This window comes from Heliangelus exortis, chromosome 7 (genome assembly GCF_036169615.1).
Source record: "Heliangelus exortis chromosome 7, bHelExo1.hap1, whole genome shotgun sequence".
In the NCBI taxonomy this organism is placed as follows: Eukaryota; Metazoa; Chordata; class Aves; order Apodiformes; family Trochilidae; genus Heliangelus; species Heliangelus exortis.
In genome coordinates, this window is record NC_092428.1 from 14,812,957 (window position 1) to 14,827,416 (window position 14,460).

At 46.2% G+C, this 14,460-nt stretch overlaps 1 protein-coding gene across 4 annotated transcripts in view; it reads left to right on the forward strand.

Annotated features, from left to right (window-relative positions):
* Positions 1-10,443: 10,443 nt before the first annotated feature.
* ADAMTS14 (ADAM metallopeptidase with thrombospondin type 1 motif 14) overlaps positions 10,444-14,460 on the forward strand; it is a 32,707-nt gene continuing 28,690 nt past the window's right edge. For all 4 annotated transcript variants that reach the window (XM_071748979.1, XM_071748981.1, XM_071748980.1 and 1 more), the window contains exons 1-2: positions 10,444-10,775; positions 11,155-11,561. In XM_071748979.1, the coding sequence (XP_071605080.1) occupies positions 10,460-10,775; positions 11,155-11,561 (723 nt within the window). In that variant the 5' untranslated portion in view covers positions 10,444-10,459. The remainder of the gene's footprint in view (positions 10,776-11,154; positions 11,562-14,460) is intronic.

A 14,460-nucleotide genomic window follows, 5' to 3' on the forward strand; every position in this document is an offset into this window, starting at 1 on the left:
CCTAGAACAATGCAGCATCAACACAAAAAAATTTATATTTATATACACATGTGTGTGTGTATATGAATATAAATATATATACATAAAACTGTCTCTATATACATATCTATATGCATACATGTATTGGCAGAGATATGCAATTATGGCTCTGTGTATATGTGTGTATATCTGGAGCCATAACCCCTTGGAGCCTGTATTTAGGACTCCAGAGATTCCAGTCAGTGCAGAACTGGATATTTTTAAGCTTTGGACATCTCTATTGGTTTTTCCCACCTTTTTTTAATCATGAATGCAGCTGGGGGAAAGGCAGCCACAGGCCCGAGCTCAGGGGTCTCCATTGCTCCCTGCCCCCAAATCTTCCTTTTCCTGCCAAAAGGGTGCTGGGGGCATTTAGCTGCTCAGCAAGGAGTAGGTCTTAAAGTGTAATTAATGTAGGAATTTTAATAATTAATTGTTTTTTAAAGGAAAGGAAAAAGAGGGAAGACTGGAAGAATAAAGCTATTTAAAAATACAACTTTTAAATAGCTCTGTTTTACTTAATCATGCATTCTGGTTCATCCTCCAGCAGCACCCCTTGCAAGTCCTGCCTAACAGCCCTGACTTAGTTAGGAAAGGTTTTAATTGCTTAGGAAATCCTAGCTCCTTTAGTCCTGGTTGGATCTTGGCTCGGGATGGGTTTTGGAGGGTTTTGCTCCAGCTGAAGCTCCCAATGCAAGGCAGGGGAGAGTCCAGGGAGAGGGGTCCCAGTGTGGAGTGATGGGACACAGCATCCTCAGGGGGCTGGGTGACCCCATCCCTGACAATTCTCCCATCCTGGTTGCTGCCATAAATGAATTTTGTGCAAATTGATTTTGATATTTGTTAACAATATTGAATGGATATTTGTTATTGCGTAGTTATTTTACATATATGACATAAAATCTATTTAATATACATTATATAATAACATATAATGTAGAGACTATATATACGCATGATATAGGTATACATAATAATATGTAATATAGAATAATTATAGATGTTATATTTATTGAAGAATCATATTACATAGAATCTATAGACTATAGAATCTATAAACTATATAATATACAGTATTTAATATACAATATATACATGCAAACATAGAATATGTGGTATACACAATATATGATACATGGTATATGTCATAGTATATATTATACATTCTGTAATTCTTTTATAATTTATATATAATATATATTCTATATAACAAATATAACTTTTATCTAGTATATAAAACCAAAGATAACTATGTATTTACACCATGTGGAGGCACCAGCAAGGTGGGCTGTGGGCAAAAATACTTACACCAAAAAGAAACTCAAAGGGTCTTTTATAAGTGTATACTTTTTTTTTTATATATAATATTTTCCATTGGCTGCTGCTGAACTTTTCACTGGCAATCGTTAAGCTTCAGGTTCAGGGAGTGAAACAAGCCTCTGTTTCTTTTCCCTCTGTATTTATTTCACCTTATTACTCCTGGGTTTTCAGAGCTGGCTTTGCCTGTGGAAGAATTGCTCAGTGATTTCACTGATTTTGCCCCCAAAACTGCTTTTCTCCATGTTTCTGACCCTTGCTTAGCTGTCTTATACCCCAAATTCTCTGCTCTCCTCATTGTCTTGCTTGGGGCTCACATGGGAATAGAGCCAAGTGGACCCGGGGTGATTTAAATCCCCACTGTCATTCCCAAGGGATTGATCTGGGAGCAGGAAAGGCAGATCCCTGGTGCATGCTCCATGTTCATCCCTGCTCTGCATTCCCTTACTTGGGATGGGGGACAGCAAAGACACCAACAGACACACAGGGCATCCTGACAGCTCTGGGTATCATCACATCTTTTTCTTTTTTTTTATCTTTCTTAGGCTTAATGCCCTCTTAGGAGATGAGTAGAGTATGTACAAAAGGGGACCCAGTGAAGGCAAATTGTTCCCAACTCACACCATCCCTTATAACCCTCCCAGGAGCTGGAACCCTGGAACCCAAACTGGCCCCTAAAAAACCCCCTCATTTCTTCATGCAGAGCAGTGCTTGCATTTCCCCCACCACCACTCAGGAGCCTGGAGCAAAGGAGGGACACTTGCTCCTGCATGCCAAGATTCCCTGGAGCATCATCAAAGAGGGATTTTTTTTTTTTTTTTTGGCCAGTTTGGAAACTTGTTATAAAAGCAGTGAGTGATTTAATGATTTTTTTTTCCTCTTCTTTTTTGGCATGGTGGCCTTGGTAGCTTGTGCACTGCTACTGGCTAATGAGATGACTTTTTAAATAGATGAGCTTGTTATTAATGCTTTTAATTGCCACCCCCATCCCTGAGGGTTTGGGGGACACTGCTCTACCCTTCCCAGGATTTTTGCTGCAGTCAATGCCTGCATGCATGATCTTTCATCCTTGCAAAGAACACCAATAAGGGCATAATTAAATAAATATAACTTCTATATATAAAAACCCATGATGAACCTGCGACCATTGGCAGCACTGAATTGTTGCTACTCATAGAGGGATAAAACCTGTCTTTTTAATTCCTATTAAAACATATTTTAATACAAAATGCATTAAAAGAAAAAGAGAAAAACCTTTTTGGAACCAGTATAAAAACCCCATGGCTTGATCTAGGGGAAGTTCAGGGTCTTCTTGCCTCCACCAGGGTTCTATATTCCCTCTCTCTCCTCTTATGTGTGAGTAGAAATCCTTGAAAGCTTCAGTCCACGTGTCTTGGTGGTTTTTTTTTGTACAGCAAAAGGGGAAAATACAGCAAGGAGCCAATATTCCACTGGCATGTGGAACTGCAAGGGGAAACCTGCTGCAGCCCCAGATAATCACCCCAAGCTATCAGGACCTTCAGGGCTGTCTCGGGCTTTTTTTATAAAAACCCCTACCCTATTTTCCTAATTTTTCCACCCAGCTGCTTTTATAAAATGTCAGATATACCCGTGCCCCATGGACACTGGCTTTTTGGGAGTATTTCTTAACCACTGGTGAAAACAATTGTTGTTTTGGGGTAGGAGGGTGAAGAATGAATTATTACTTTTATTACTTTAGTTATTTTACTTTCATTCATTTGTTATTTATTTATTTATTTATTATTATTATCTCCATGTTTTTCTTTATATGATTTACCTCTCTAGTAGAACCCCCTAACAAAACCCTTGGACCTCTGTAAAGGGAGAGCATCTGTTTCGTTTTATAGCTGAATAGTAATAATTAAGATGCTTTTGCAGAGCCAGGCCTTGGAATACTAAAAATAAAAGCCATATCGGCATAAGACCAGACCTCTGGGCCCTGTAAACTTTCCTTTCCCCCCCTCAGATTTCTCCCCATCAGACCCCTGAGCAGGGCTGGTTTTGGGGACAAGCCCCCCCCTGTTGTTTGCAGGTCTGGGGACAGGAATTAATGGAAGAAGGGAGATTTTTGGTGAAATGCAGAGGGGCAATACAAACACTGTCCTGTGTGGAGGGGAAAGCATCCCTGTAGGCAGCAGCAGGAGTGTTTCTGAAGCCTCAAAAATTGGGAGCATCATGCAGAACACATTTTCTTGTAGCAAAGTGTGAGCAAACCATGGTCCCCCAGGCTTGAAATGACTTTTTATGTCTCTTTCTCATGTTTGCCCTGGGAATACTGCAAGGGAATAAAAAAATTTAAAAGCTTCCTTTTTTTTTTCTTTTTTTCTTTTTTTTTTTTCCTTTTTTTGGTGCTTCTGGCCCCATGTAAATGAAAAATTAATTTTCCCCAGCTCAAGCTGAAAGAGGAGCTGTGGCTCGATGAGCTTCACTTGAAAGCAGGGGTCATGCCAGAACCATGAGCTGAAGGGATAAGCAAGGCCCCCGTGGGACTGGGAAATGCTCAGTGGCTAGCTGGAAGAGAAAAAAAAATAGTTTTGAGTTTTACACTCCAGTAAGCTGAATTTTAGCAGGATGCTGATTAAAAATTGATAAAGAGGTCAATGTAGAGAGGGGAAAGATAACCTGGTTTGTGTTGGGCCTCGATGGTATGGGGAGGCTTTAACAGCCCAAGGATACTGTGTGAGTGTGTGTATATATGATATATATATGTCTCTGTGTGTGTGTGTGTGTGTGTGTATTTATATATTTTGTTTGGATTGCAAAGCCATAGGACAGCTTTAAGTCTCTATGTAGGCACTGTATTTTTTTGGGAACATTAAATAGGTTTCCTCCCAGCATGGCGAGGAGCTCTGCACCCAGACATCTGGGCTGCCTGGGCTTATTTAAGCTGAGGTGGAGCCAAAAGCCTGAACTCCTCTGAGCTCAACATCTGCTGCAGTTGGGCTCCGTGTTGCATTAGAATTGGAAAATGCAGGGATTTTTTGGGGATTATTTTGTTCTTTCCCGTCAGCGGGAGCTCTCTCAGCAGAGAAGTTCCTAGAAGGAGAGCAACTTTTTTTCCCCTCCTCTTTTTTTTTCCAAACCTTCCCTGCTGACGGTGGGGGCTGGAAGCCACCCAAGGCTGTTGATATAAATCTCTCTGACCTCGTTTCACCATCCCTGAACTTGCAGCTCAGCATCTCCCATCAGCCAGGGCCAGGCATCAACTTCCACTTTCTGGCTCATTTATTCTTTGACGGTTTCATTTCTCAAGCTTGCCTGCTCCTCCCTGGGTGGGCAGGGGGCTGAGGGGGGTTGGTCCTGGCCCCTAGAAATGTCCCCCAGGGCTTGTCCCTGTGAGGTTGCCAAGGTAAATATCTTGCAGGAATCAAGGGCTCTGTAAGAAGAAGAAGACGCATGGTGAAGATGAGCCTGAGTGGGGGGAGTGATGCGCAGAGGTGGAGCAATAGGATGAGAGGAAAAGGCCTGGGAAAATTTATAATTGGATATTAGGAAGAGTTTCTTCCCTAAAAAGGTTTGTCTGGCCCTGGCACAGGCTGAACAGGGTGGTGGTGGAGTCACCATCCCTGGAGGTGTTTAAAAGCTGTGTAGATATGATGCATATTAACCTGACTTAATGATGGCCTTGGCAGTGCTGGGATAATGGTTGGACTTGGATGTACAGAACACTTCCATTATTCTGTGTGGCTTGGTGGGAATAGTGGGAGATGCTTCTCCATGGATGGGGCTGAGTGACGGTTTCTGATTCCAGCAAATGTGCCATCAGGAGGATAGGGCTTGTGCTCCCTCCCCATCTCAGTGCAGTGTTTCTGTCTGCATGGGAATTTGTCACTCCCTGGAGGGTTCTTGCCATTGTCCTTCATGTGTTATCCCCATTTTCCTGCCATAACTTGGCCTCATGCCACATGCCTGTGGGATGCTGGCCTTGCCAAGGAAGCAAAGAGGCTGGCAACCTTTGGAGATGTATTCTGGTGATGGAATGAGATGATGATGGGACCTTGCACCACAGGAGTTCACTGTGGTTTTTCCCATCCTGGCTCAGCCTTCCAGAGACCTGGACTCTCCCTTCTGGGTACTGGAAAAGGTCATGACTCCTCCCCAGAATGCACAGCAACATGTACTACTTGCTTCTTAAGTGCTAAATCCATATGAAGAACTTGGTCTTAAGTCTCACCTTAGAAAATGGTGATAATGTCAGCATGTTTTGGAGCCTTGGGGAAGAATGCTGCCAGTCACTGCCACTGCCACTTGGTTTCCTAACAGCATCTGTCACCTTTGGTGTGTTCACAGGAGGAATTTGGTGGCAGGACGTATCAGATATTTACATTTGTGTTTTCCCTGGGCAAAGGTTGCAGCTCTGAGCTGGTGCATGGGTGCAGTGGATGCCAAGAGGTGTGCAATGCAGATGGGCACAGCTTTGCTTTTCCACTTCTGGAGAGGAGAAAAAGTCCAGAAGCCTTTAAGCTGTATCCCTGGATCTTTGTGGGGGATTAGGAAGGTTAATTGGATTTTTTTCCGGGTGAAACATGAGCTCAGCAGCCCAGCTCTAGAGGGGTCAGGAGATTGGAGAAAGCTGTGGAGGGGCATGGCAGGAAAGGGCTGTAGGAAAGGTGGGAAAAAGCAATGTGAATGGCACCAAATATAGAAGTCAGCAGATGCCAGAAACCTTCAGGTAAAACAGGAGGAAAAACTTTCCAAGATAAGAAGAAAAAATGTCCTGGGGGGCTGATGGAAGTTCCCTCCATCTTTGGAGGTCTTGGAGAGTGGATTAAGGAGAGATCTGGCAGGAATGATCCTGCAGATGATGTGCCTGACAGCTCCCTGCCTCCAAAAGCAAAGCTTGGGCTTCTCCTGGAGAAGCATGGCACTGTTGTGACCTTCCTTGTTGGTCTTCTAGCAGCATGCCTAAAAATCCTCCTGGAGAGCTGAAATCTGGGAAAAAGGGATGTTTTTTTCCTTGCTTTGGCATGGGGGTGTTGGAGGGAGGGGAAGATTCTCGTGGGGGTTTTTCTCCCTGAGCAGTGACTCTCCCTGCCTGCCCCCCACTGCTGCAGCAGGAATTATTTGCTGGTTTAGTGATGTCAGTGCCCCGTGGCTGAGAGGTGAGGTCATACTTGCTCCCACACTGCCTGAGTTTGCTCCTTCCCTCTAGTTTTGGGAGCGGGGATGGGGATGGTCACGCTCCCCCACTGGAAGCTCCGGGTGCTGGTATGGTGGGCTTTGGGATGTCTCCCCAACCCCCAAGCACTGTGTAGCAAGAATCTTTGTACTTCTCAATGCATGGAGGGGTGTTGCATCTGGGGTGGGAGCAGGCATCAGGAAAAAACCCTGGCTGTCCCCCTTGACCATCCTACCTGTGTCTGGGATGCTGGTCCATCTCTCCTAGGATGTTAATCCAACTGCTTTTACAACCGCTGGAGAAATGCTTACTCTTTTGGGTTTTTTTGTCATTTCTTTTTTCTCCCACTTTTCCCATTTCTTGCCAGAAATCAGCTCATTGTGAAGCTTTAAATCTCTGGGAAGAAGAAATGGAGTGACTGATGGCTGGAAATCAAGATCTGGCTTCTCGCTCCAGTTGTTATCCCAAGCTCCTGGCTCCTATACTCATGATATTATAGGTAGAAAAGCCAGTTTAGGTAATTACTGGAGATTGCTATGATTTTATTAGAGCTAAATCCCTGCAGGATTGCACAGCTGTGAAAAATGAGTTCCCATAAAGCACAAAAAAATCAAAATCAGTTTTTTAGTGGCTTTTTTTTTTTTTTTTAAGAAACCCTTCCAGCCTGATGTGATGATTTTCCCAGCATTTACATTAAGTATTTATTGAATTCAGGGGCAAATATCTGCATTTAAAGGTGGTACAGAGGGGTGACCCTGAATGGAGGTATGTAGCAAGTCTCTGGCTGCAGGTGGTACCAGGTCAGGATGGGCAGAGCTTGGGTGTCACTGAATAAAAATCACACTTTGGGAATACACATTTGGAAATAAAACATTTTTGAAATAAAAACTTAGAGGACACCTGTTAAAAGGGAAAATCCCCCAGAAGATACCATCGGCAACTCTCAGGGCAGAAAAAAACATGTTAAGGCAGAAAGCAGAGTTACAAAGTCTTTTATGGATGGAGGAAATGGAGGCTGGAGATGAAATAGCATCCGAGGAGGGGAAAACAGGAAAAAGGTCTGTTTGAAGTCAGAAATGGAAAAGAAAAGGCTAAGCCTAAACTCAAGGAGAAGGGGCAGGGCAGGGGTGAAGGCCAGGAGGGGAAAGGCTGGGCTAGAGACAAAGAGGAGAATGGAGGGGCTGAAGCGAAGGGGAAGAAAAGGCAAGCAGAGAAGGGAAGACAAGAACAAAATGGGGGGTGGAGGGGCCAGGGGTTGCTGCTGGGGTTGCTTCTCCTCAGCTGCTTCTGAAATGGGGTGTTGAGGAGCAGGAGGGGATGTCCCAGTGGGGAAAGGAAGCTGGGCTGGCTCTGTCCCCACCTTGCTGCCTTGGCCAAGTCCCCTGAGGTATGTGAGGTGCCTGGGGCCCCCTCCTGGGATGTTGCCACCTCTCCTCTCCATTATTAATTTACTATATAAAAAAAAGAAATTGTCACAGATCTCTGTTTAGCTTTCATATCAAGAAATAGCCCATGTTTGCTTTTCTTCTTGATGCCTCACATCGTCTCATTATGGGAACTGGGAGGAAGAAGGCTGCAAAGAACAGATTTTCCTTCTTCAGTGATGGTGGATTGGTAGACATAACAGTAATCCACTTGGGGTTGATCATCTGAATATATCAGGCAGGTGAGTCCAACAGGTAGAGCCAGTGTCCCTGCTAGTGTGACAAATTAACATCTCAGCATCTAGGAGCTGATGAGATCCACCTAAGGGTCTTGTTCCCACCACAAATTGTTAATGTCAGGAAAACATTCATGGTCTAGAGGGACTGGCTGAGTTCATGGATCTTGTGGGTGAAGAAATTCAACCCTTTCTGTAAAAAACAATGTTTTGTGAGGATGTTCTTCACAAGTGAAGAATACTCTTTATTCCATATTTAATCATAAATCTATTCAGTCATAATAAGGACTGTTCCAGCTTCCATGCTCTAATGGGTGCATATCTGCCTAAATTGCCTAAAAATGCTTGGAGCACAAATTCTTTCTCTTCCACTCAAAGATATCTCTTACATATCACTTCTTGTGTTTAATTATGTATTGCACTCTGCAACAGAGGCATGCAAAGATTTAAATCAGGAAATGAAATCTGTTTTCCCATCTTGAAACTCTCTAGTTGAAGTAAGCTTATTTATTTCCTTTTCTGGAGGTACCTTGTGCCTTTATCTGTTGGGTATTTTTGGTTGGATTTTGATCACCAAGAGACCTTAGTCTCCCCTTTTCTGCCCAAAAACCCAACTGAAGCACCTCACAAGGCTCTTCATCATTATGTGCATCTCCAGAGTGATGCCTTGGCAGCATCCTAACACAACTGAGGTACTCCTTCCCTCAGCACTTCACCAGAATGGAATGCAGCAGGACCATCTCTGAGGAGTTTTCCTCATGTGAATCCTTCCTCCAGCACTCACCAGCATCCCCCCAGATATGGAGGTAAGCAAGGCTTTCCAAAAGTGGCTTTTCTCCAGCATTAGTCCTCTCCTGATGCTCCCAGTACTGGACTGGGACAAAAGCTCTAACTGAGGTCCTACCAAGGAGATCTAAATTAATAATCCTAATGGTAGAACTGTGAAGTTTGCAGCCTGGCATGTTGTTTTCCCAACTCACCTTTCTCATTGTGATCTGGCTGCTGTGATGGCTTAGATGACAAGGTCTTCAAGGCAGGCACTCCCTCTTGGGACAGGCTTTGGATCTCTGAGTGTTGCTGGAACTCCCCCTGAGGGTCCAGGTAAGTCTAAGCCATGCACAACCAGCACAACTGGTATTACCAGTGCTGCAACATGGCCCTCTCCCCAGACCTGGCCCTGGAGTCCTTTCCAGAATGAGATGTAGAAGAAAATAAAACAGCTGGACCCAGCAAATGCAAACAGGACCAGGAGGTGTTCCTATGTGTTGATGGAGCAGAGGTTTGGGCAGGAGATGCTGAGGGTGCTCTGGTCATCAAGCATCTTCTGTCTGGTGCTTTAAGCATTCATATAGGGGGTGTCTTCTGCAGTGAAAACCAGTGATGAGAGAAGCCCTTTTACTATGGTGGTATATTTTTGTTTTTTAGGGGACTACCTGATATGTTTGCCTTTTCTAAGAGTGCCAGTGAGGAGCCTGATGATGAAGAGCATGCATGGAACCCTGTGACTCCCAAGTGCCGAGCTTTGGTGATGCCTTTTGGGAAAATGAAGGAGCTGGTCATCCTTGGGAGAGTTGGCAACATGAACTTTTGTCCTAGTATCTCATCTAAGTTTCCCCTCTTTCATTTCGGAAACTGATCACCCTTGTCCTGTCACTCCATGCCCTTGTCAAAAGTCCCACCCCCGCTATCCTGCAGCCCGTCCAGGTACTGGAAGTTGCTCTGAGGTCTCCCTGGAGCCTTCTCCATGCTAAACAACCCCAACTCTCTCAGCCTGGTTCCGTAGCAGAGGTGCTCCTGCACTCGGAGCATCTTTGTGGCTTCCTCCGGACTCTCCCCAACAGCTCCGTGTCCGTCTGGTGTTGGGGGCACCATGCTTCTGAACTGGTTCTTTGCCTACACCACAGGAGGTGTGCGCTGGGAAACCCTTTGGCTCTACCTTGTAGGGGGAGGGAGTGGGGGGCCAGGGGTGGGTTTTGGGGAAAGACAAGGCCAGGGCGGGTGTAGGGGGATGGGGCACATTAAGGGGTGAGGAGAAGAGAAGGGACAGAGCGGAGATAGGGAGGGCAGGGGCAGCGCTGGAGGGCTCCGGATCCCGGTGCCTCCCGCCTTTGTTAAGGCAAGGATGGCCGAGGGGCGGGGAGGGCGAGCGGGCGGGCGGGCGGGCAGGCAGGCAGTAGTCGACTGCCCAAAAAGGCTTTCTTATTTTTTATTTATTTTTAAATTTTTCTTAGATCTCTAGGAAAAGAGCAATAAAAGAACTTTTAGGTTTTTTTTTTTTTTTTGATAAGAAAAAGTAACTTAAAAAAAAAAATAGGCGGAAAAAAATGTTTAAAAACACACTAAAGCACCTCGAACTCCCACCTCTCGGCGCAGACCCTGCCCCCGGCCCGCCCCACGCCGCACACGGGGGCCACAGCACCGCCCCCCCCCCTTCTCTCCCTCCCCCGGAGGCGGCAGCTGCGGCCCCGGGAGCGGCCCCGGCCCCGGCGGCGGCGGCGGCGCGGGGGGGAGGCGGTGGCGGGGTGCTGCCCGCCCCGCAGCCCGCCCCGCAGCCCCGCCGGCCCCAAATGGATTATCTGCGGCTGGTCCTCTCCTGCCTCGTCCCCCTGCACGGCTGCCTGGCCGCCGGCAGCGCCCCAGGTACGTCCCCCCACCTCCCTTCCCCGCCCCAGTGGAAGGGGCTCCCGAGGTATGTGGGTTGGGATCCCGGAGGGATGGGGAAAAGGGGAGAGAGGGGTCGGTTTTCAATGGGAATTTGGGGGAACTGGAGGCTGGGTGAGAAATAGTTGGCGTGCTTGGCGTGCTAGGGGCACGTCAGGCCGAGTTTATTCTGCTACGTTTGAGGCGCCCGCTTAAAACTACAAAGCCCTGGGAGGGGGGAAAAACAGTTGTTGGGCTTATGGGGCTTGCCAAAGGTTCCCCGAGTTTGGCTTCGGCCACCGAAACGCCGAGGCGTGGAGCGGGATGCTCGGTGGTGCCCATGGCCAAAACCGCTGCCTTCCTTTCCTTGTCTCGGCAGAGCTTCTCCTGGCCGGCAAACTCCAAGAGTATGGGGTCATCGTTCCCTTCAGCGCCGATTGCCGGGGTCGGTTCCTCTCACACGTGGTGTCCGGGGAGGCGGCGGTAGGGATCGGCCAAGCCACCTGCCCCCCAGCCCCTCGCCCGTCCCGCCACCGCGTCCCCCGCAGCCTCCCGGATGGGACCTCCCAGCCCCCTTTGCTTTACTTCAACGTGACGGTGTTTGGGAAGGAGCTGCACCTCCGGCTCAGGCCCAACCGGCGGCTGGTGCCACGGGGAGCCGTGGCCGAATGGCAGGAAGATTTTGAGGTGCTTTTTCGGGAACCCCTCCAGCAGCACTGCCTTTTCACTGGTGACATCTCCGGCATGCCTGGCGCTGCCGTAGCCATCAGCAACTGCGACGGACTGGTAAGCTCAGCTGTTGGTGCCGTTCATCTTTTTGAGGTGCTTTTCTCTTAAGAGGTGGCTTATGGTGTCCCGAAACCTCATTTTTTGGCCATGCATTATATGGTTGCACTGTACATCTCCCCTTTACCAGGTACCCAGAGCCATGCTGCTGCATCCTGGCCCACCCCTGTTTTATCTTGGGATTGCTCCAGAAGTTTTTGAGCTGAGCTTGAGCATCTCCTGAAATCCTGGCTCGTGTGCCATCTCACTCCCGCTGAGCATCTTTTGGCGCTGGACATATTTTTTCTTTTTTTTTTTTTAGTAGCTGACGTGCTCAGAGCCTTTTGGCTTTCGGCGTGCAGGCTGAGCACAGTTCAGCCTCAGTGACTTGCTGCCGCAGCGCTTTAATTAATTTAATGGCTCTGTTACGTCCTTATCCCTGGCGTCTGGGCTGCCCGTGGCTTTCCTACCTTTGATACGCTTGAGGAATCGCCTCATTTTTTTGATACCTTTGGCCCTCTGCCCTTAATTCTCTTTGAGACAATTTAATTCTTGATTTAGGTGCCAGCGCTCACTGTTTTCTCCTGGTACCACTTAAATTACTCCTCAGCTGGAATAGACATCTTATTTTGGCTTTTTTTTTTGTTTGTTTCTTTTTTGGTTTTTTTATTCTGGGAGTTCCTTAAGCCAATTTTGGCTGCTAGTGAAAACAATTTGGCATTCCTTTCTTTTTATACAGTGCCTGCTGTTACTATATGAGAAGAAATGATAGAGCAGCACAGCTAGAACCATGTATTTCACCTAAGTATAGAAATTAATTTTTTTTTTCCCCCCCAAGAATTTTAGCACATACTCCACACCTTTTGAAGCACCTTTTTTTTGGATTTGGATGAAACTGTGAATTTGCAGAAATTTTTCAGTGACATGGCTGGCGAATTTGGGCAGGCTTGAAAGCTTTAAAAATATTTGTTATAGATTCAGCAAGCATCTTGTAGTACTGCCTCTGGAATGAAAACTTGTTTTTTAAGCATGCGGGTTGCACTGTGGATATGATTCCTGTTGGCATCATGAGCAAAGGGATGCTAGAAACTCTCAGGAGCTGAGTCCTTGTCCTGTTGCTGCTGGTGGTTATGGTTTTAGGGATTTTCACTTCTCCAGACCCTATTTTACTGTTGGGGTCCATCTCAAGTAGACTTCAGTTTAACTTTCCCAAAGTTTTGTGGGCTTGAATCATTGTAGTTACTGCAGCTTTGTCTCACAAATGTTTTATTTCTTCGTGGAGAACTCCGGGAGCATCAGAGAAGGGTAAAAAAAAAAGGAACACTTTTTTTTCCTTTTTCTTCCTGCAATGTACTTATTGCTCCCTGGCCAACAAATAAATGCCCTGGCCTCAAGTAGCAATTTCCCATCATCTGGCAAAGCACATGTGGCAATAGCAGGCTGGGGGAAGAGGTCAGGAGGATGGAGCTTGAGCTGGGGCTTTGCTCCTCCCTCCATGAAGAGGATTTTGTGATCCATTCAACACAGAAGTTGTTTTTTCTCTTTCATGTGTTGTATTTTTTGGGTTTTTTTTTTTTGTGTTTGGGTTATTTTTTGTTGGTTTTTTGTTTGTTGTTTTGTTTTGGGGTTTTCTTTGGGGTTTTTTTTGCTTTTGTTTTTGTTTTTGTGGCTGGTGTCATCTTTGTATGGTGCTCTGGCTTCAGTTAGCCTGACAGCTTCTGTCTGCTCAGGAGGAGCTGTGAGAATGAGAGGACCCCAAAACAGCAGTGAAAAGAGCTTGTTTTAGCCAATGGAGCAAGAAACAGAACAGACATATAGGGATGGGGTAGAGGGATGATATTTATGACCACACTGCACCTCCAGCAGAAGCAGCAGCAAAGCATCTGGAAGGGAGGGATGTACATGGTTGGCAGTTGTTAGCATTATGATAGAGAGGGCCTAATGTAATGTGGAGAGCACTGTTTGTAGATAGGATGTACCCTGAACTGCTTAAAGTTATCCAGGAACTTCAAAAAGGGGCTTGCAGGCTTTTGCATCCTGGGGTAAGGGTGTGTGGGAGGCGAAGGACTGCTCTCAGCTGCTTGTTTCTGGCCAGAGGAAGTGTTCTGGGATGCTGCAGATGAAGGCTGTGTACACAAAGGGATTGCACTGTGTATAAATGAAGGCTGAGATTATAAATAATGAGGGGGGAAAAAAAACCCCTCCAGTTCTTGAAAAAAAGAGGGTACACATTATGTCTTTTCTAAATCCATATTTAGCCATGGAAGTGAGCTGATTTTTTTCACACATGCCAAACCCCTGGCACCTTCCACAGCCATGGGTTGTTTGCTGCAAGCATCCATGTGTGAAAATCTGGCCTTTTTCTAATTTGGCAAGGGTGTCTTGTGCCAGGGTGGGAAGATGCTGTCGTCCAGAACATAATTTCAAAGCTGATCCAAGCCACCAAATTCCTAACTGGTAAAGTAGCGTAAGGCAGAAGTCAGTGAAGATACATGATCTTTATCAGTGAGTTGACCTTGCTTTCTCTGTGCTTTGCTGGTTGCCCAGATGGGTGAAGAATTCTTACCTGGAGGCACTGTATTTTCTTTCCTTGGGTGACTTTTCCCTGCTGCTTTTTGGGGTTATTTGCACCGAATACCCAACATGTTGCAAACAGCAGAGCCAGCGTTTTCTGTCCCTGGCCTGCTTTGGATGGATGGCAGCAGATAAGCAGAGCATAAAAACCCTTGGGAGCTGTAATTTGTAGAGGATGAAAAGAGATACAGTCCCCACAAAGATGTCCCAGTGCAAAAAATATGGCTTTGTCTTCCAGGATTTTCCCTGCAGCTCCTGGACTCTGTAGGGTTAATTTTGGGAAAGAAAAAAGATGCTGCTTTAAATGGCTGGAGAGTGAGATGCTTCAAGACTTTTCTCTCAGTGG